At 43.8% G+C, this 23,358-nt stretch overlaps 1 protein-coding gene across 14 annotated transcripts in view; it reads right to left on the bottom strand.

Annotated features, from left to right (window-relative positions):
* The window catches only part of Kiaa1217 (KIAA1217 ortholog), a 530,454-nt gene that overhangs the window by 283,070 nt on the left and 224,026 nt on the right, over positions 1-23,358 (bottom strand). Inside the window, exon 1 of one of the 14 annotated variants that reach the window (XM_031369132.1) lies at positions 7,639-8,142. The exons of 12 other annotated variants lie outside the window; for them this stretch is intronic. Coding sequence is in view for 1 of the 2 variants with exons in the window: in XM_031369131.1 (XP_031224991.1) it covers positions 2,042-2,143 (102 nt within the window). In the remaining variant the exon portion in view is untranslated. Of the gene's footprint in view, positions 1-2,041; positions 2,378-7,638; positions 8,143-23,358 lie in introns of those variants that run through there. One more of the 14 variants, XM_031369131.1, reaches the window with a different exon arrangement.

Here is a 23,358-nt window from a genome sequence, read left to right as displayed (position 1 = left end):
ATACATACACACATATATATATAACTAAAAACAAAACAAAACAGAGCTGTACAAGGTCTAGTTAACAGAGGACTCCACTCAGGCTCAGTGGCTACCAGGAGTGGCAGAAAGGAGTAAGGTGGTAGACTCTGAATCAGAAACTAGAATTCTGATTTATTGAATACTGGTATATAAGACACATAGCAGGATGTGCGTCCAAGCCCCCTGTCTATAACCATTTGCCTTCCCTCAAGAAAGTCACAAATCGGTATCATAACGTGTCCCCTGGGAGATAGGCCCTCAAATTCTACATCCCTAGCTTCCTCTGGCTCCCAGCAGGAGACACTTTAGGAACCCCCTCTATCATCCAGGCCTGATCTAGGTAACCTTTAGTCCCCTGAGTTCTGTGTGACCTGAACTGATAATCAGATCAAGACTGAGAAGAATAAACTAGGTGGGGCATGGAGCAGGAAGAAAGTTTGGGTTTATGCTTTAGAAGATGGCAAAGAGTCAGAACACAGGCCAGAGAGGGTTTGAGCTGCTTCAGCTCATCGTGGAAAGTATTAGAGCAAGTGTATACATGTAGGAGACTGGAGAGACCTAGCTTTAATGACCTCTTCCCCCAGTTACTAATCCAGTCCTTCCAAATTGACCCCGGGCCCAGAGAAACCCATCAACCCTCCTAACAGCACAGCCACATGTCAGTCAGATGCTAGTGTGAGCTTCAATCAGCCAAATCTTAGCCCCAGCCACTCATTTATAGGCACCCACATGCCCCCCCCCCCCAGTCAAAGATAATTTTACAGCCCTTCTAGGTCCGTCCCCGGGCCTTTTGCCTCCCTCCCATATAAGTGAGTAACTTCTTCCTTACCTCTGACCTGATCACCTGCCTTGCTATTTCCTTACTCTTCTTAGACCCAACAGTCCCTATTTTGACCTGCTTTCCTGTACTCAGGACCCCCGTACCCCTCAAAAGTCCGAAGAAAGTACACTAGCCAAGGAATTGATCTTTAGCATTGACCACAGCAGTGTAGTCTAAACCAAACATTTGAATGTTCTAATGCATACACATACTTACTTGTGCATGCACATCCACATGTGTACACACACACACACACACACACACACACCACCACCACCACCACCACCACACCACAAAGTAAATCCGCATATTTCCCAGGCCATGGTTTCTACTCAGGCCTGTGGGAACTACAGTTCATTTTGTTCCTTCAGAAAACTTATTTTTTTATTTTTTGCTGTGTTCCTGTATCAGACCTGGTAACTATCCCTATTTCATAAGGTTTCATCCCAAAGCATAATTCTGACATTCAAAAGACAGCTCCATGAAATAACAGATCAGGAATACATCAAATGGATCCTGTTTTAGGGCTTTCTTGGTTTGAAGTTTTACTTTTTCTCTACATGTGCTTCTACAAAGTCCCTCCCCTGCCTTCACGGTGCCAAGATCTCTTTCCTCACAGGACACAGCTGATCAGGTTCTCCAGTAGTGTGGAGCCTTTCGACTTCTCCTGCGCAGTCTCTCAGGACTGCAGGGCCCCTGCCCAGATCAGTACAGGGTTCTAAGTCACACAGGAACAAGATGGAACATGTTGAGGCTCTGTCTTCCTGTCATGGAGGTGAAGCAGCCTGTAGCTTCGGATGGGACGCAGCACAATGGTAGTGCTCTTTGCCACGCTCCCACAGGGCTGTGCCACTTTGTGCTAAGCAGCCGCACTTGTGATTTCAGAATCCAGCAAGGTGAGGTAAGATACACTTTAGTTAGAAACACTCCATTATCATCAAGAGAAAGGCTTCTTACTTTTTTTTCAGAGGATTAAGAGATTATTTTTTTATAATAAAGGACAATTTAGTTATCATTAAACAAGGTTTAACAACTGAGAACAATCAACTTGGGCCTGAGAACTGTAATTTAATTTAAAAGTAACCATAGCCTCCCCTAGCTCACATTCAGGACAAAAAAGCCAGGAATCAGATAAATGACACAGCAGTTTAGAGACACCTGGAAAGGGAGACAACCCCTAGAATCATGTGACTTCTGTACCTTTCTCCTGCTTGTTGCATCATGGGGCCCTCCACAGCAGAAATACCCAAGGCCTGTTTTCCTCTTTGGCCTTTCCCGTGGAGAGTGGGCTGAAGGTTCCATGTCCAGGTCCAGCTGTGGCCATCAGCCAGGCCTTAGAGTTCTCTGAGCAGAAAAGGGCCCGGCCCATGAGTGGCAGGTCCTGCCCCCTCCAAGTGCAGCTGGATTGCAGCCTAGTCCATTTGTCCAAGTAGCTGGCTGGCCACAACCCACAGACAGACAACAGACAGACAGACAGACAGGCTTAGGAATGGGAGCGTGACTCACTCACAGATAGGAAATACCAGTTTTTTCACTGCTATGCAAATGCACCATGGGTGGAGCTTTACCATACACGGATATGGACAGCAAAAATGCTAGCAAGAATGTCTCTCTTTAACATACATTTCAATAAGCTCCATCCACATATGAGTTGTTAAAGAAAATTGGAGGGGGCCGTTTCTACCTCTCTCGAGTATATGCTGGGACAGGAGGCAGAGCTTTGTGTAGATCACTATCAACTGACAAAGCCTGAATTGCCAACTGTTTCAGCACTGCCCCATCAATTGGGAGCTTCCGAAATAACCATATAAAGGGCTCAATAAGGAGTTAAACAAACTGACATCCAAATGTTTGAAAACCACTCAAGGCCATCCTTACCCCAACCCTGAGTTTCCGATGGAATAGCCTACACTACCATCTCACCTGACTACTTACTGTCCTGGTCTCTGAAGCCGTAGAAACCCACTTTCAGGTCACTCTGGATCCTCAGGGCAAGAGGAATCCAGGCCACATCAGTTCAAAGCCCATTTCCTTGTCTGTAAAGTGTGGAAGTCGAGAGCTACCTCATGAGCTTGCCAGTAATTTTCACAAACGAGTCCAAAATGAGCAAAGCCCAGCATTGAAGTTATCAGTGGAACTTCACAATGCTGAGAGCCCAACACTGGGAGTGGAGCACATGCTTAGCCTGTGAGGTCTTGGATTTGATGCCAGAACCAAACCAAACCAAACCAAACCAAACCAAACCAAACCAAACCAAACCAAAAAAAACCAAACCAAAAAAAACCAAACAAACAAACAAAAACAGAAAAAAAAACAAAAAAACACTAAAAAACTGTTTTGTTTTGTTTTGTTTTGTTTTGTTTTGTTTTTTTGAGACAGGGTTTCTCTGTGTAGCCCTGGCTGTCCTGGAGCTCACTTTGTAGACCAGGCTGGCCTCCAACTCAGAAATCTGCCTGCCTCTGCTTCCCAAGTGCTAGGATTAAAGGCGTACACCACCGCCGCCCGGCTAAAAAACTGTTTATACTTGTAATTTTTTGCCAACCCTCCCTGGGCACATTAAGTGTACTGGCCTGAGCCAGGTTGCAGGAGAAGCTTCAACAAATTCTCTGAAGTGTATATTACTGATGTTTCTTTTTAAGTTGAGAGCAGATGACAAGCCAAATGTCAAGGGTATTATTGTGTCACTGGAACAACCCTGAACCAGGAACCTAACGTAGATACATGTTGATATGCATGGACATCCCGGCACATGTTGATATTCATGGACATCCTGGCACATGTTGATATGCATGGACATCCTGGCACCCACAGCACTTGCATGCTGTGTACCTTGCACCCTGAGATACCTTGTTTTGTGGTAAAATGGAAACACTTTAGTAGCCACCGCAGACTTTCTGAATGTGTTTAGAAGTAGGAAAAACAGAACAGAAATAACATTTGCCCTTTCGGGTTAACAGCAGAAGTAGAACTGTGTTTGTGAGTACCAGGCATGGGGTCTGGACACACAGATTACAGACAGATCCCCAGAACACTGAAGTTCTGGCTTAGGGACTCTCCAGTATGGTTCAGACTTCTAGTGTTCCTGAGGATAGCTGCACTGATGGAGAAGGAAATAGGCTTGATTAGGAGTGTCCCCTGCCTAGCTAGGTGGCTCTCTATACAGTAACATTTGAACAAAAGCTAAACAGATTATGACTCCCTGGCTTGCAGTCCTCTGCACTACAGGAAGATGCTGTTGCTCAGGAACTGCACCCACCTCTCCTGGGTCACCTGACTCTTTCAACGGACAAACGCTCTGCTGCTTGGGATCTCTGCCCTGAATATTCTTTCCCCTGAAAAATCTAAGCTTCATTATTTTCTAGGCTGGCTTCTTCCCATATAGGCCTCTTTATTTCCTTTGTAGGATTTGAATCAACCTGAAATTCTCTACACAATAGATTCTCTTCCTTAGTAAATAAAAAAAATGACGGTGGTGGAGAGCACCCATGAATGGCAAACGTGTGAGTTGTTAACTTGTGGTTAGTGTAAAGATGGCATGGTAGCATACCACACTTTTAATCCCAGCCAGCACTTACAAGGGTAGCTCTTCCTAGCACCCAGAAGCCAGATCTCTTGAGTTCCAGGCCAGCCTGTTCTACAGAGTAACTTCCAAGATAGCCAGAGTTACAGAGAAACCCTGTCTCAAAAGTCAAGCAAGGAAACAAACACCCACCCCCCCAAAAAAAACCCCCCAAAAAACAAAAACAGTCAGTGCTCAGAAGGCAGAAGCAGGGGGATTTCTGTGGGTTCAAGAGCAGCCTGGTCTACATAGAGTTCAAAGCCAGCCAAGGTTAGTTAGAGAGACCCTATTTCTAAAACAACAATGAAAAGAAAATAACTCACATGCCTCAACATGCAAACTATAGTCTAAGACCCTCTTTTTATGTTGCTAAGGTGATTCCTGTAGTTGCTCAGGGGCCCTTCCCAACATGAACAACCTCAGAATAACTGCGACATTGGCCAAAAAGCCATCATTCCTCATAAAATGTCATGAGATGTTGCCAGTAGAGCTGTTGTGGGGTACTGAGCACATACCCCAGGCTGGGTACTGGGCTGAGTACTCCTCACACCTTGAATCTGGGTGATCTTGCAGAGCAGTAAAGAGAGAAGCTATGCAGTGTGCCCTGCTCAAGACCACCCACATAGCAAATAGTAGAACCAGAGCTCAGACGTCCAGCAACAAAGGGGAGATTCCCTCTATCCCAGCACAGTGCTGCCAGGAGAAATGTGACATATCTGTCAGGTCAGGGTCAATGTCTAGAACAGGGGTCAGGTATGTGAGGCAGACAGGTGTGAGATAGAGAGTGGAGCTCCGTGTTGACCCTCATACTTGTGCCTTGTCTTCACTTGACATTAGCATACTTTCTGAAAAGAATTTAAGCCCCAGGTTTCTTGATGATATATGTTCATATATTTGTGGTTTATCTGGTTTTGTTTGTTTTGTTATTGTTGTTCAGAATTTTTATTGATTCTTTGTGAATTTCACACCATGTACCCCAATCCCACTCATCTCCCCATTCCTCCATATCTACCCTCTGCCCTTGCAACCCCCTAAAAGAGACCAAAAATATAAGAATAAATAAATAAATAATAAGAAAAAACATCTCACCATGGAAGCTGCGATATGTCACCGTGTGTCAGACAGTTGGGTATGAGAAATTGTATTTTATGTGAAAAATCACCTAGTTCTATACATTTGGTGATTTTAATTTTGAATCTTGTTTATTTTCTGTCTTGCAGTGGTGGAGATGGAGCATGCTGACTCTTTGCTCTGTCACTGTGCTATGGCCCCCAACCCTGAGTTGAATATTTTATGGAAACTCCCAGAGATTACTACAAAGGCTTTCTAGAGCCCTGGTGTCAGGTTAGCTGTCTCCCACCTGGTTTTATTTCTGGCTATGAAAGTTGCCCAATCTGTCTTCTCCACTCCAGTGAACACTTCTGAAATCCTACAGCAAAACAAGAAATGTGTGCATATGTGTGTGGGCTCAGGGGAACTGTGCTCTGTGAACCCTGCTCCATGAGCCACCCTCTGGGTTCACTTTCTGGGGAACTCGGGGGGGGGGGTGTCTGTCCACAGAGAATAGGTTCCTGACCTATAACACTGGGGAAAAAGTTGCTTCACAGTTGCCTCTGACATGCCTGACTCAGCGCCTTTTCCTGCCCCTTTCAGTTCTCCATGCCCTGGTGGCTGAAATGGGAGGAGATACAAAGGAAAACCCTGCCCCACCAGGGAAGCTGGAGGTAAAGCTTCCCCCATTACAGGACCTCTGGAACAACAGTCAGTGTTCTTAACCTCTGAGCCATCTCTCTAGACATAACACATTTATTTTCAGTAATCCCTGGATATATACCAGAAAAAGTTTAATTGGATTGCATTGGATTGAATTGGAATGCATAAAAGAAATATGATTTCTGTGTGTCTGGGTACCATAAAAACTCTGTGGTAGGCTGGCAAAGTGACTCAGCAGGCAAAGGCCCTTGTGGCCAAGATGGATGGCCTAAGTTCAATCTCTGGAGCTTACATGGTGGAAGTTGACAAACAATTTTTGGAAAGTTGTCCTTTGAATTCCACAAGCCGGCCATGTCACACCTGTGCCCACCTCCAAAAAATAGAAGATTTTAAAATATTTTTTAAACCTATGGTATTTAATATTTGGAGGAAGAAAATATCGTACTTATCCCACAATATTGGAAGGTTGGCCAATTTTTTTCTAATGATTTACAAAAGCTGTTTTGGGTTTAGAAGTCACCCATCTTCTCCCAGGGTGACAGTATTTATATTCTCTTTAATGAAACTGCTTCAATTATGGCTTTCCCTTGACTTTTCCATCACAGTTGTGACCTTCCTCTATTTCCTCTAAACTGAGTTGTTTCTCATAATTCTTTCTGGGTTTACTGATAATGGCAAGCATGTACACAGTCATGAAATACTGCATTGAGGTGTGTTTTCATTAGCTACAGAACCATGATGTTTCTGGATGAGAGGGAGTATGATGAGCAGTTACTGAGGAGAAAGGAGAAAATGCAGATACTATGAGGACAGCACTGGTTTGTGCCAACAGACATACAAAGAAAACAATCCTGCTGCACTTGAGGATGAACAGACCCTGCACATCTTCTAAAAAAGAGCTGGAGCCTGTGGTGATGGTGCACGCCTTTAATCCCAGCACTTGGGAGGCCGAGGCAGGGGGATCCTACCAGGCCAGCCTGGTCTACAGAGTGAGTTCCAGGACAGCCAGGGCTACACACAGAAACAACAACAACAACAACAGAGAGCTGAAGCTTCAAGTCTCTCCCAAAGCTTTCTTCAGTGTGTTGAGACTACACAATGTACACAGTGTACTCACGCGCAAGCACACACACACACACACACACACACACACACACACACACGCATACACACGGCATCTAGGAACAGATAACAAATGTACATAGTATCTCGATGCTCAGCCATCCTGTGAGTCCCTGTCTGTGGTGTTCCTGCGGCATTCTCCATGGGCACAATCAGCATAATACATAATACATCACTTGTTTTTCAGCTCTATTTGAAAATCTCAGTTCACTCAACAACAACAACAAAAAGCCCTTAAAACAGCCCAGAAGCTGGAACACTCCGTGTGTAAAAGCTATGCTTATAGACTCCATTCTTCCTGCCACGTGAACAATGCTCACAACAGACCGTAGTGTTTCCAAATAACCTTTTGGCAAGAACTGGAAATAAAAAACAAAACAGAGAAAAAAGCACATGCATTTACCTGTACCAAGCACTCCACAGGTGTGGCAGAGGTGAGAGGAGAAATCCTACTTCATCTCCTGAAACTTTCCAGATCTAATGGTCTGTGGGGTCGTCCTTCCTCCGCGCTGTCAGGTAAACCCCCCTCCATGCCTCGGCTGTTTTCTTTTGCAGTTTTTCCCAGCGAAACGCTCCTCATTTGCATAGAGCCTACTTGTAGCCTATGGGACTTTTTGAGTAACTACTTGTTAAACTGGCTGTCTTGACATGCTCTTTCAAGCATGACATCATAAATCTCCATGGAAACTTTAACCCCACCTGCCTACATGCCAATGTTACCTGTCAAGTAAAGACTTAAACAATCATCCGAAATTGTTCATTAATGAAACCTTTTCAGCCGGGCTTGGGATCTTTGCGCGGTGTAATTTGTGCTGTTGGCAGCAAGGGAGCTGAAGAAAAAAAAAAACGGTGGCTTCGTTTTCAAAGCCTGAGCTGTTTTGCAGAAAACAATGATCAAAATTATAGGCATTCGTTAATCTGCCCCTCCCTGTCTAACAATGCACTTAATCAGTGGAAGAGGAAGAAAAAAAAAAAACGCACAGTGGCACATGTGTGCCTCTCTCTACCGGGGAAAGTTTCTTTGAACAATCTTCAAGCCACACTTCTAAGGTTTTCCTGCTCTTCCCCACCCCCACCCCCAACCCCCTACCTACTTTTAACCAGGAAAACTTGCGAAACAGGTTCTTTACCTGAGTGTGTGTGTCTGTGTGTGCATGTGCAGCTGTGTGCATTTCCCTGTGGCCTGTGGCTGTAGAGGGGGAGGAGGTGCAGACATTTTTAACCCTTTCTTAGCATGCATGTGCATGTCTCCCAAGCTTATGCAAGCAACCAGACAAACACTGAACATCTATTTAGGGATTTGAAGGAATACTCTCTAAAAGACATTCAAGCTTGTATGCATGTATGCAATTTTCACTACCTCAGATTATTTTTTTAAAGATTTTAAATTACTTTTAGTTTTGTGTATGGGTGTTTAGCTTGTTTGCCTGTTTATATGTATGCCATGTGTGCTCCACTGCCTGCAGCCCAGGAGGCAGCATCAGATCCCCTTGAACAGGAGATAAAGACAGCTGAGCCACCATGTGGGTGCTGAGAAGGGATCTTGGGTCCTAGGCAACATCAGCAAACATTCCTAACCATTAAGCCATCTCTCCAGCTCTATTATCTCACTTTTTAAAAAATAGAATCTTTACTGTTTACCAAAAGATTTGTACATATCTCTGCCCAACTTGTCCGGAATCCTTCCTGGTTACGATGCTGAGCTTATTACTTCATCTTTCCACTTCCAAATGTGGCCCAGACACAGGTTTGAAACTGCTGACGTCCAGCACCGAAACATTCGCATAAGACCTGCTCCAAATCCACCAGAGTTTACGGACCATTATCAATTGGCTGTCAGGCGCCACAGCATAAAGGACTTCAGTGAGACTGAATGGGAGCAGACAAAACCTCAGTGCTGGATACTGCTGGATGCTGCCTTGCTGCAGGATCCACCAGTTCTCATTCCCCAGCACCCTGCAACAAACTGCACCAGGCTCAGCAGCACCTGCCCTCGAAGGCCAGAGAGCAAGTGTTAACCTTTACACTATGCCAAGCTCACACTGTCCTCTGCAGAAAGCAAAGCACTGGCTTCAAAAACTCAGAGTGGCTCTCTGTTAAGAAATGTAGATCTGAGTTCTGCATTGCCCCAGTTCACAGGCAGCAGATGAGACATTACCTTTGAAGGGAACCAAGAACGAGTGGGCTTTAATACAGCAGCTCAGAGTTGGAATCCTCCTGGGAGGCAAGGCTATTGTCAGAGATTCAATTACTGCCTCTGTGAGTTGAAAATACATCCAGATGAAGCCCGAGCTTATGCTTCACCCAATGGAGGCACAAACACAATGTGAGACAAACAAAAACAAGATAGCACCAAATCTGGGTTTTATTTGGTGGAATCTGCAGATGGAGTGGAAACACTATTCAATTACAGTTATTCCTCAACGTTCCACTAGGGAGGAGCCTGTGAACATAGTCAGCCGGCAGAGTGGTTAGAATGGGCCAAACCTTCCCTTCGGCTTATTTAGGAAATGACAGTATCTCAGCTTTTGCTTACTTGAGTCAAGATTGGAAAAGAGATTCAAAAAAAAAAAAAAAATCAGCATGTGAAAGGCACATGAAGATAATTACAAAAATAAGTGAGAGGCAAAAGCCAGGATTAACCCATTCATAGTCAGGCAAGCAGAGGTAAATGCTGGGGATGACATCATTATGGGATGTGGGAATCTTGGCTGATTTAGTGTGGGCTAGTTTCATGCCTCAGCAATCATAGCCATAAGGACAACACATGAGGGTTGGCATAGATGCCAAGATTTTATTCAAGGTTGGCCAGCCAGTAAGGACTTCTCTTACAGTCCCCCAATGAGGGAAATATAGAGCTGCCAACATTTTAAGACTAGTATCATGATCTCACTAAACTGGTAACCAAGTTCAGGCATTTAAAACAATATAATAGTTTGTATGTAAAATGTCTCCTACAGGCTTGTTTGTTTGAATAGTTAATCTCCAGTGAGTGGTGCTGTTTTGAGAGGCCTTGGCATCTTCAGGAAGCAGGGAGTTGCTGGGGGAAGTTGGTAATTGAAGGGGACTGGGGCAGGGTACTTCAGCCTCCCTCCATATTCCTTCCTCCTCTTCCTTCCTTGGTCTGCCAGCATAGCTGCAGCAGCATGCATATCTTCCCCAGCACTGTGGACAGTGCTTCAAACCATGAACCAAAATAAATTTTTCCTCCCTTAAGTGGGTTCTTACACCAGGTAGGTATTCAGGGGTAATGAGGAGAAAAATAATTAATGTAATAATCTGGCTCTCTTCTAAATTTAGTAACACCTCTTGCATCTATAATTGACTCACGAGAGCAAATAACACTCTTGAATCTGTTTCAACAAATCTATGTCGTAACAGAAGTAGGGAAGCACTCACTCCGAAATAAGGAAAGATGAAAGAAGGCAGGTCTCTGGCAGAAGAAGTGACTTAGAAACTATCACTCGGTCAGCAAACAGTATCTTCAGTGAACACTTTCCTTGTTAAAATAATCAATTCTTACTTCCTTTGAGCTTCATAGGCACAATGTGAGGCAAGAAAGATCATCATTTCCACCTTCCATATAGGTGCACTCAGAGTAGTTAGGTTGGGTGGGTCTTCCACAGAAATAAGGTGTTGGAGTCTCAATCTAAATCTGGGTAGACCCAAGAGAACATCTGTGCTTAACCAAAGGCAGCACTACTCATAGCTTAATAAATTCACTCTCAGTGGTATAGGAAAGTCCTGAATAAATTAAACCAGGCCAAGTGGAGTTCTTCTAACTTGAAAGTTTTTATTGGATTGCCAAGGGTAGACTTTCTGCAGATCTTCTAGACATCCTGAGTGAAGACATGCTTGGGGTTCTAGAACTGTCCAGCTAGGAAGAATCTAAGAAGGAAGTAGCCATCAGCAACAGTTGTGGGGCAGAGGGAAGGCATTGATCTAGCTCTGGGCTGTATGCAAGCTATCAAGGACTTCACAGAACAGGGTTAACACATCATTATGCAAATTTCAACCCTCATAACCCCAGGGCCAACAGATCCCAAGGATGAAGATAAAGGCTGAGGAAATACCAGTCTCTAGAAAATTCTACAACCTGCTCCAAATAAAAACCGAAAGCCACTAAAAGAAACAAGGACATATTTTGTAAGTGGAAATCATACTTTGGATGTCACCAAAAGAAAAACAGCATTTGAATATTTGAGTGAAATGGTGGCACCCAACCCTGGAAATCCTTCATTTCACACACACACACACACACACACACACACACACACACACACACACACACACAAACACACACACACACACACAAACACACACACCTGTCCCCCAATACAGGCCTTGATCCTCTGGCTGTTATTGGATGCCATAGATTTCTTTTAGGATTCACTCATTCTTATTTTACGACTTCTTAATGGGGGTGGGGGAGCAGGAAGGGGGGAGGAGGGTAGTTAATTTTGTGTAGCCACTTGGCTATGCTGTGGTGCCCAGGTGTCCCATAAAACCCCAGTCAAGATTTTGCTGTGAAGGAATTCGTTGGATGTGACTCACATCAGTCATTAGGGTGTGAGTAAAGCTGATCACCCTCTATAACTCAATCAGTGGCAGGATTAAAGAGCCTAAATCTAAAGAAAGAGCATTTTGCTATTTCTTCTCTTGCTCTGTAGAACCCTAACTGATGTATCTCATAACTCCAGTCTGCATGTATGCAGTCTAGTTTCCTGGTACAGAGTCCAGTTCTCATTGGCCTGGAAGTGGCTAAGTCATTTTACATTGTAGCCACCTCTTGCCATTTCAAACACAGCTTACCAGAACCTAAACTCAAGAGCCTGTGATCAAGCTTTACTTAGTAGAAGCCATATGTAATCAGAGATGAACAGACAGATTTGTGATCAAATTAAAATGAAGAGTCATAATAGTCATGCTTAATGTTTAAACTCCCCTATCAAAATCCAGCCTGACTCTGGACATGGTGAGGCATGCCTATAATCATAGCAGTCAGCAGGTAGACCCATAGTATTGCTGCAAGTTTGAAGCCAGCCTGGTCTTCAAAGAAAGTTTCATGCTAGCCAGGGATAGATGGAGAAATATTAAGTTTAAATTGATTTTAGGATGGTGAGATGACTCAGTAGAAACAGGTAACTGATGCCAAAACAGACCACCTCTCCAGAGTTTGATCTACAGAACACACATGGTAGAAGGGGAAATTGAAACTGACTTGTATACCATGGTGCATGTGCATATACACATGCAATTAAAAGATAAACAAACAAATAGATGAATGAAAGTGCTATTAAAAATTAAACTTGGAGATCCTTGGGGGTTGAGAGTATTTGTTGTTCTTGCAGAAAATCTGGGTTCAGTTCTGTATACCCACATATAGGCTTGCAACCACTTTAATTCCAGTTCCAGAGGATCCAACACCCTCTTCTGATATCCATGGGAACCAGGCAAACACATGGTCCAAATACATACATACAGGCAAAACACTTCTACACATAAAATTAATTTTTTAAAAAAAACAAACAAACTCGGGGCTGGAGAGATGGCTCAGCGGTTAAGAGAACTGACTGCTCTTCCAGAGGTTCTGAGTTCAATTCCCAGCAACCACATAGTGGCTCACAACCATCTGTAATGGAATCTGATGCCCTCTTCTGGTGTGTCTGAAGATAGCTACAGTGTACTCATATACAGAAAATAAACAAATAAATCTTAAAAAAAAAAATCAAACTCATTTAAAGAAATTATAAAAGACAAGTTTTAAAAACTAGGAAAGAATATTGTTTAAAATAGAAGCTCAAACAATGAGAGAGATTAGCTGAAAAGAAAAACATAAACTTATCGTGATAATAATGATAATAATAAAATAATACACCCGAGAAAAAGCATAAAATTTCTGCTCTAAACTAGCTGATATGACTTGAAAATCATATATTGACTAGAAGGGCTGTACAGTGGCTTCATGGAGTAATGGGAGAAAGGATCAGGGCAGTGGCAAAGTGCGTGCTGCACTTTTTTTTAGCAGGATGCTTTTGCACAGGGGAATGTTCTTGTTTGACCGAAGCATATGAAAACAGAAAAAGGAGAGAACAAAGAGACAGAGTAGGAAGAAAAGAAAGTGGATATAAAAGATGGGAAAACCTCACCGCTCTCCCAGCACACAGGGGCCGTGGTTTCTCTAGCACCCTATTTTCTGTAGTCACTACCCCTGCTCAGCCTTCAGCATCTCAGAGATGCTGGCTAAGCAGCATCCCTGACCACCATTAGGAGCAATAAACACTCATGAAACCAAGTCATCGCACATTCCATTTGTGTAAAAAATGTCTTTGGTGCAAGAATTGGCAGGGCAAAGCCTGATGGTATTTACCCCACACTCTCAAAAATCAATTCCTCAGTTCAAAGTTCCAATGCATAGACTCAGAACACGCAAGGCTCGGATTCACCTTCACGCAAAGACAGGCTGGTGGGCACTCCTGGAAAACCACAGATAAGGGAAGAGCAGAGCTGCTGAGCGAAAGATAACTGAGATGAGAATGCAAAGTGAGGCTGTGGGAGAGTGGGTCTGAGAGGCTGCTGAAAGGTGCTTCTAAATACTGTTCTAACACAGGCTCCAGACCTGCTGCTTCCCCCGCCCCCCGCCCCCCACAACCCATTCCCATCAACAGACCCAAGAGCTGGCACCATGATGTCAGTTCTGTCTTCTTATCATTACTGCTTTTTCTTCATCTTTCATTTTATGTATGTAATGACTACTCTGTATAATGTCTGTGAGTATGACTGTGTGTACATGTTGGGGTGTGCATATGAACATGTGTGTGTATGCGTACATGTGAAGGCATATATGAAGGCCAGAGGTTGATTTTGCATATCTTCTGCTACCACTCCCCCTCTTGTGAGTTCAGGGTATATCCAGTTTACTCAGGTCCTCATGGCTGTATAGCAGGCATATCACCAACTCAGCCATTTTCCAGTTCTCTAGTCTCTAAATGTTTCCAAGCATCAGGGATAGATAATGCAGACCACTTGGTGACCTTTTGAAGAGTGTGGTACAGGCTGAATAGAATAGAATGAGACCTGAAGACAGGTGGTTGAGACAGAGTCTCTATGTAGTCCTGGCTGTCCTGGAACTACGTAGACAAGGCTGGCTTCATGCCTGCCTTTGCCTCCCAACTGCCTAGGATTAAAGGTATGTGCCACCATTCCCGGGTCTTGGAACTATTTCTGCTGAACAGGTGACAGTCCTTTTTTGAATCTTTGTCCTCCTCCAGCCCACCACTGCTCTTCTTTTCCTCCCTAATATCTGGTGTGTCAATATACACTTCTGGTTACATTCCAGACAGTAGCTGCCACGGTGAACCTTATCACTGTTGGTCTGTCTAAACATTGAGGCTGTTATCAAGCCAATTTCATCATCCTTCTCACATAGTACTGAATGCTAATTTTTGAACTTTGCCTTTACTCTAATCCCATACCATGGTCCAGGTCTATGAATCCATACTTTTCTGCTGGCATTAAAGGTTAGCTAGCAACAGCACAGCTTCCTTCTCCTTGTATCCACTGACATTCTTCCCCAGGGTCCACTTCTGCCTTTCTTAGGTTGGACACATTTTTGTCTCAACATCATCTCTCTGGTCCTCTCATTCTGGAAAGTACCATCCAATCAGGATCCCTGACATGGGTGAGGCTTTGGGATATAGAGGCTAATCAGGAAAACAGGGCTCCTTCATTCTTCTGAGATTATATTCAAATTCTGATCCCCAGTGTGAAATTCTTCCCTCCTAACTGTTCCCTCTGCAAGCTTGTGAGGGGCATGGCCTTATTTCCAAATATAATTCTCATAAAACACAAGACCCTACATGCTTAACAATTAGGGTGGTTTTGCAAAAGGTAAGTATATCCGTCTTCTCTTCCTTCTTCCTTCTCACTTTTTGAACATTGCTAGGTAGTAAACCTCATTCAGACTAGGCAAGCACTCTGCTGCTAAGTATCCCTGCTCCAATCCTGAATGGATGGTTTGAATGAGAATGGCCCTAACAGGTTTATAGATTTGAATGCTTTGTCACCAGGGAGTGGCACTATTTGAAAGGATTGGGAGATGTGGCCTTGTTGGAGGAAGTGTGTCCTTGGAGGCAGACTTTGTGGGTTTCAGCCCCCAAGCCAGGCACAGCGTCACTCTCTCTTCCTGCTGCCTGTGGATTCTGATGTAGAACTCTCAGCTATTTCTTCCAGCACCTTTTGCCGGCTTGTTGCCATTCTCTCTGCCACGACAATGGACTAAACCTCAGAAACTGTAAGCCAGCCTCAATTAAATACTTTTCTTTATAAGAGTTGCTATGGTCAAGGTGTCTCTTCACAGCAATAGAACACTGACTAAGATGCTACCCAAGATTCATTCACTCTGCTTATTAGCATATTCAAAGATCATACCAGTCATTTACTTTTGATACCCAAGAATTTTTCCCCAATTTGAAACTTTCTTCCCTCTCCTAAAATAGCTGACAATAGACTGATGCTGGGCTGAATGGTTAGCAACCTATTGCTACCTCTTCCTTACCAAGCAGGGTTCTGAATATATTCAGCATCTGCTGCAATGGGGATGAATGTCCTCATCCTGTTCTCTCCACTACAGCACTATTTGCCTTGGTCTATGATTAAGAAAAAGCCTCAAGGAAATGGTTGACTCACTACAATCATGAAGTCAAGAGTATCTCAACATCTATAAACTCATACCAGACCCCAAAGTTCACACATTTGCCATTAAAGATACTCGTCTTGGCAAGCAGATTCTGGGACTTATCTTTTGTATACAATGCCAAATCTGTGCTCAGTGTGTTTGTCCATAATAAACCACTTTACTGAATGACTGGGAAACAGGTGGACAGATGAGCAAGAAGCAGCCCTGACCAGTAACAAACAGGCAGGCAACCTGCTGTTTGTAAATCCATGTGTACCTATGCTCCATATTGAGTCATGTTGGTCTTTTTAAAGGCCCTAATCTCAAGATTCTCCATCTCCTTTGGTGGCAATTCTCTTTAGGCTCTGCTGAGGACAACTTCCTGCCTTTGCACCTACACTTTGTTTCTGGCTTCCCCTTACTCCCCAAACTCTTCAACTGTTGAATTTCGCAGAGCTCTTAAGACCAGGCTGTTTTCAAGATGATCCATCTTGCTTCCCTACAACACCAATTAAAAGAAAAGCTAATGGTGAGGACGATGGCGACCAGTTCAGCATGGGTCCAAAGCCAATGTCAAAAGTGATGCTTAGTTACCATTCCTCTTCCCGTTCTGTATCATGTTCAGTCAGTAGCAAATGGAATTTTCTTTTAGCAAAATTGCAAATTCTGAGTTTTTAGTCTTTTTATTTCTTCTCCCTCCTCTTCCTCTTTTTCCTCCTCCTCTTCTTCCTTCTCTTCCTCCACCCCAGATGAACTACAAGGTCTATTTGTTATACAGCATGATCTAAACTAATATATGAGTCTTTAGGTATCTTTCTTCTATCAGAATCTTTTGTCTTAGAGCCTGGTTACCAAAAGTTAGAATTCAGAAGAGAAATATCAGCAGAATCTATAACCTCTAGTCTCCTGTGTGACTGGAAGTGATCACTACACAAAAACAAACAAGCAAACAAAGGCTCCTCATTTTTGCTCCAACCTGAGCCACCTCATTCAGCAGTTTATGGCCCTGAGACTGACAGTAAAGGTCCTTTAGTCATCAGAAGTGTGATCTAGAGACGTTTGCTGTCCTGCTATTCCACAGGGAACAAAGAGGAAGTCCTCTGCTTCCAGGTGAGGTTACACCTTGCTTCTTCACAGCACCCACCCTCCTTTTGCTCATCTTTCCCAGTCATACTGCATTTTCTCAGACCCGCCTCACTCACTGGCTGTTTCCCTGTGAACATGGAGGGGTTTCCTCCTATCATTAACACTTGTCACTTCTTTCTGTGAATTTTGAGAAAACTAGCATCAAACTGCCTGTAATTTACCATCTTTAAGTAGAGCTTGCTTCTGAAAAGCTACCCTTCTGGGTTGAGAGAGAGAGAGAGAGAGAGAGAGAGAGAGAGAGAAGAGGGCTCAGTGGTTTGAAGCACACACTGCTCTTGCAGAGGACTGAAGTTCAGTTCCCAGCACTCACAGTTGATAGTTCACAACTGCCTGTAAGTCCAGCTCCTGGAGATCTGATGCCTCTTGGCTCCAAGGGCTCCTGTACTCATGTGCATGCCGCATGCAGATACAAAACTTAAAATCAGTTGAACAAACAAACATAAGACCCTTGCTTTTCTGATTCAAAGGCAGTTAAAACTTTTCTTGTTTTGTTTTTAGATTTGCAAGATGAAATCAGTACAGACCTTCTGGGCAGTGAAGTCAGTTCACGGAACAGACAATGCTCAGGCTGAATTAGAGCCATGCATTGCTGAAGTCATTCACAGAACAGACGATGCTCAGGCTGAATTAAAGCCATGCATTGCTGTTTCCATGGGGCAGTTTATACTCATTTGTTTTTCAGTTTTGCTTGTTTTTATTCTTTTATTTTGTAGCCCAGGCAGGTTTCAAAGTCAAGACCCCCCTGCTCCAGTTTCCCTAGTGCTAGGTCTATACAGGATCAATCTTTGCACACGATGCCCACTTCTCCACTGTCTTGAACACAAGACATTTATTATTTCTTGTAGTGTCTTGACCATAGTGCTAAATATATACATATGTGAACATTCAACTCATGAAATCTGAATTGATTCTATTTTGTTAAATGTGTATAAGCATTTGCCTACACATATGGATGTGCATGCCTGGTAGTCAGAGGCCAGAAAATGGTTATGAGCTGCCATGAGGGTGCTGGGAATTGAACCCAGCTCCTCAGCAAGAGCAGCCAGTGTTTTTACCTGCTGAGCTGTCTCTTGGGCCACTGAATTGATTCTTTTAATGCAGGAAAAGTCTAAGTTTCAGCTATGTGTCGTGACATAGAAGTGTAACCTCAGCTTTTAGGAGGTAAAAGCAGGAGGAGCAGGCAGAATTTAAAAATATAAGTTTGGAAATACACCAAAATTGTTTACTGACAAAGGGAAAGTAATCCTCTTCAGGCACTCAAATACTTGTTTTGGAAAGGAACAAGGATTTCAGATAAAGTCCTCGAAATATGCAGGTGGCCACAAAGAAGAATAGAACAATAGGCTTGCCATAGAGAGGAAGTAGCCTCCATGGGCTCTATGATCTGCTCTCATTGAGCTTCAACTAAGAAAGGTAAGTAGACATCAACCCCAATCCCACACTAACAGATAGTGAAGCCTGGAACCCAACCGCCCCAACCCCACACTAAGAGATAGTGAAGCCTGGAACCCAACCGCCCCAATCCCACAATAACAGATAGTGAAGCCTGGAACCCAACCGCCCCAATCCCACACTAACAGATAGTGAAGCCTGGAACCCAACCGCTCCAACCCCACAATAACAGATAGTGAAGCCTGGAACCCAACCGCCCCAATCCCACACTAACAGATAGTGAAGCCTGGAACCCAACCGCGCCCCAACCTCTCATCATGCAGGCAATGGGATGGCCCTGCACAATTTAAAAAGCCCAAGGGTCCTATAGATGGTTCAGGGGGTCAAAGTGCAAGTGACTCCTGAACCCCACATATAAAGCCTTGACATGGTGGCAAGCGTCCACATTCACAGTACTCCAGGCCAGGTCAGGGAATTCCTCAGATGTTTGCCTCAACAAGGCGGAGGAAAGAACCCGCCCTTCCAAGTTTCCCTGGTACTCCCACATGTGTGCTTGCATATTCACATGCCCTCGCATGTATACACACATACAAATAAGTCAGTAAATAAGTAGTTTGTGGAAAAAACCTAAAGGCGGAAGGAGGCAGTAATAAGCAAAACCATGCTTAAACATTATGCAAGATCTCTGGGGGACATTAAGGTAATCGTTCAACTTTTTAGTAATAAAGAATCAAGAAAATGCATTCATGGTTTTAAAAATTCAACTACATGGTCAGGGACATGACTCGTCATGTAAAGGCACTTGCCACCCAACATAAATTCTATAGCAGGAACCTTTATATAGAAGGAAATGACTAACTCCGCACTCTCTCATCTCCACACTTGTTCACGCACACACACACGCACACACACACACACATACACACACAATATTATATTCTTTAAAATATACTATTTTTAAATTTTATACTTAAGTTTAAGTTTATATTTATAACTTTTTCCACAAACTACTTATTTACAGACTTATTTGCATGTGTGTATACATGTGAGGGTATGTGAATGTGCAAGCACACATGTGGGGATACCAGGAAAACTTGGAAGGGTCGGTTCTCACCTCCACCTTGTTGAGGCAAACATCTGAGGAATTCCCCGACCTGGCCTGGCCAGTACTGGAGTACTGGAATGTGGATGCTTGCCACCATGTCAAGGCTTTATATGTGTATTTAAGTTTATACTTAAACTTAAGTATAAAATCCTCTAGTAGGAATATTCCAGTACTTAAACAAAGATTATGCAGCAGGGGCATGTCCTTCTTTTCATGGTGTTTGGTAGCAAAGCATTGTGAAAGTCCTAGATTCTCCTCCTACCAAGCTATCATGTACAATGCCAGATGCATCGTTTTTGACTTGCTGTTCTCTTCCTGTCAACCATGCTGGGGAGGCAGCCAGGAACACAGCCCACAAAGGAATAGCTGGTATTTAGAGTCTTGGGGTCTGGAGATGTGCATCAGATGGTGTCATCTGGCTTTCTCCAAAGGAAAACAAAATCCACAGTCACAAAGCAGAAGAACAAAGGGAGGCAAAGTACAAATGGGGGTGGGAGACAGGAATGCAGACAGATGAGGTGCTCTCTATAGGTGTGTCCTGTCTCGTCAAGGTTTCTCTGTTGTTTACTATGCTGGCTGGGACGGACCTCAGCAGTAGCCGGTGCACACAGATGTGTCCTTCAAAACCACCCCCATCCCCACCCCAACCCCTATCCTAACCCCACCTTCAACCTCCCCTTTCGACCATCAGTAGAAAATTCCAAGAGGCAGAGAGGGAATGTGCCATCTGCTCAGCCTGCCTCAGGAGAGAACAACTGCTAAGCTACCTCACAACTCCAGCTCAGGTGTTATTTGGGACAGGAGATCAGTATCTGAGGCCACTAACAAATCTCCCTTCCCACTCAACACAGACTTTCATCTTTTCTATCCTTATCTCCATCCCAGTCAACTGTGGTGGTGGTCCCTTGTGTGTGACAAGGATGGGCCTGGCATGATGGCTTGGGAAACGGGTGGATTCTTGTGAGTTCAAGACAGCCTGGTGACAAAGAAGGGTTCCAGACTAGCTGGGGCTGCAAAGTAAGAGCCTGTCTAAGAAACAAACAGCTCTAAAACCCAAATCATACAGGCCATGATCAGGATAGTGGAATAAACCAGGATTCTGAGGTCACACTTCTTTTTGTTCAAATACCAACTTTTCCTATTGTGTAATTGTAACTGAGTTTAAGTTACTTCCACACGAGTAGCTTTTTATTGGAAATAGTATTTCCCAAAACAGTGACATAAAGAAAAGAAAGCACATATCCGATTGCTCAAATGCATGTCGATGCTGCCAAACCTGCTTCAAAGAAAAGGGAGTCTTTCCTAATCACCACTCTTACACCAGTGAGGTTTCCCGTCTCCCTTCTGAGGTTCACAGTCTTGTCTTTTTTGCAGCATGAAAGGAAAATAAAACAAATGTGGAAAAAACAAACAAACAAACCACATTTTACAACCTTAGGCATTCTGCTAGAATTCTTAGAGAACATTCCACTTACGGGAGAAATGAAACTAAAGACTGACTATGGACTGAAACTGTCCCAGTTGGTGCTAACCCCATTTCTATGGATAATCAAAAGCTGAGTGATTTTAAACAGAGCATTGACAATGAACTAGCAAAGCTGCAGACTGAAAACATTGAGCCTGTCTTGGAACCTGCAGTGTGCACACCAGCAGGCTCTCCCCCTACCTGCCCACTTAGCACAATGGCTGAAAGCTCTCCACTTCTCCAAGACAGTCTCCAACCTCAAAGGTCAATCTGATAACAGGCCAATGAGAGCCACCAAGGAAGTCTCACATCTCCTGTGACCCTAAACCCACTCAGTCTGCTAAAGAGTAATTGCACACAGCCAAGGAACAATAACACCCTGGGCCGCAGTTGGGTGCTATCTGTATGGCTGTCAAGATAACCGGAGAAAAACAGCTGGCTGAGGGCAGCTGAAAGCAAAGGATGCAATAGAAAGTATCTAGGTTTTTTTTTTTTTTTTTAAGATTTATTTAGGAGTGCACTATAGTTGTCTCGAGACACACCAGATGCCTTTACACAGATGCCTTTACACCAGATGGTTGTGAGCCACCATGTGGTTGCTGGGATTTGAACTCAGGACCTCTGGAAGAGCAGTCAGTGCTCTTAACCACTGATCCAGCTCTCCAGCCCATATCTTGGATTTGTAAGAAAGAAGCAAAAGAGGAGAAGAGCAGCAAAGCACCTGACGTCAGCTTGAAGAAAGAGGCTTGTCACAGTCTATCTTAGCTGCTTTATTTCACCTTTACGTGGACATGTGGATATTTGCTTTCATTCATTCATTCATTCATTCATTCATTCACTTGCCAAGCACTTGAGTGCTTCCAGGATGAATTAGAGTTGCATCATGTCTTACTCAGAAAACAATATTCTTTGTGGCCTATGCATTTGATGCATTTGTGGTTATAATGAAAGTACATTTTTGGAGAGCTCCCTTCTCTTGGGTCAGGACACCTGTTCGCTTCCTCTGCTGGTTAGGAGGACAGTACTGCCCGCTCTCACATTAAACCTTTTCTGTAGCTAAGCTGGAGATCAGGAACAAATGGGTGAGAGGAACACTAACGTGTCTTTTTACTGTAAACCCCAAGGTCATTCCCCTCATTAAAAAATGAGCCATGATGGCTGGAAAGATGGTACATTCACAAACACATAAATAAAATAATAACAACAGACTGGACATGGTGGCTCATCTCTTTAATCCCCACTCTTGGAAGGCAGAGGAGGAAGAATTCTTTAAGTCTGAGGCCAGCCTGGTCTATAAAGAGAGTTCAAAGCCCTCCAGGACTACACAGTAAGACCCATCGCAAACAGACAAAAAGCAAAATAGTAATTACTACTACTACTATAATAAAGAAATCTTTTTTGGTGGGTGTTAAAGATACCCTGTGTAGTCCTGGATATCCTGAAACTCTCTTGCTCTGTAGACCAGGCTGGCCTTGAACTCAGAGATCCACTTGCCTATGTCTCCTATTTGCTGGGATTAAAAGGGAAAGGTAAAGTACCAGATGAGGATCCTCAGCACAAAGGAGGTTTATTTGCCCCAGAGGGACACATGACAGGGAGTCAGAGACAAAGCAAGAGACAGAGGAGAAGGGAAGGGGTTTTTATCCCCAGTGACAAAGGACTGCCTCTGGATAGCAGGATGGATGTGGCCCATAGACAAATAGCAGTTTATAAAGGTAAAAGGGGAAACTCTGGGTTAAGATGATGTGTTTGATTTAATTGGGCATGTTAATTAGGTGAACCAAAGGGGCTTTTGATTGCTAGACTTCAGTACTTTTCTAGCTGGAACTTGGTAGTTAGCCTCAGGAGGAGGAAGTAGTCAAATAAGAAAACAGACCTCAGTGACTAGCTTTAGGAATGTGATCTAATGTTTTCTAGCAATGCAGAGGGAATGGGGGAGAAGGGTAAGGCCTGGCAGACCCATGTTTGCCATGAGTGCTCCAGTGGGCTAGACCCTTCACTAAGTATCTTTAATGAGTGAAAGAGCTTGTTTAGACCGCCTGGGTTCAGATATCAACTTGGCCAGGATGCTTACCAACTAGTGTGACCATAAGCCAAGGGGCTTTGCAAGTCCAGGCTTCCATTTCTCTCTCTGAAAGTTGGGGAGAAGCATGGTGCCTTGCCAGTTATGTGAAGAATTAATGAGTGCCAAGTCCCAAGAGTAAGTCCTCAACAAGGCAGAGGGATCAAAGGAGAAGGGCATGGCCTGCCAGAGCCATGCTCACCACATTCAAGCTGGCCAGAGACCCTTCAAAAGGCAAGATGGCTCAGTGGGTTAAGAGCACTGACTGCTCTTCTG

This window comes from Mastomys coucha, unplaced genomic scaffold (assembly GCF_008632895.1).
Source record: "Mastomys coucha isolate ucsf_1 unplaced genomic scaffold, UCSF_Mcou_1 pScaffold15, whole genome shotgun sequence".
Taxonomy (NCBI): domain Eukaryota; kingdom Metazoa; phylum Chordata; class Mammalia; order Rodentia; family Muridae; genus Mastomys; species Mastomys coucha.
The sequence above is the reverse complement of the archived record's forward strand: the minus strand, read 5'-3'. Positions and strand labels throughout refer to the sequence as shown.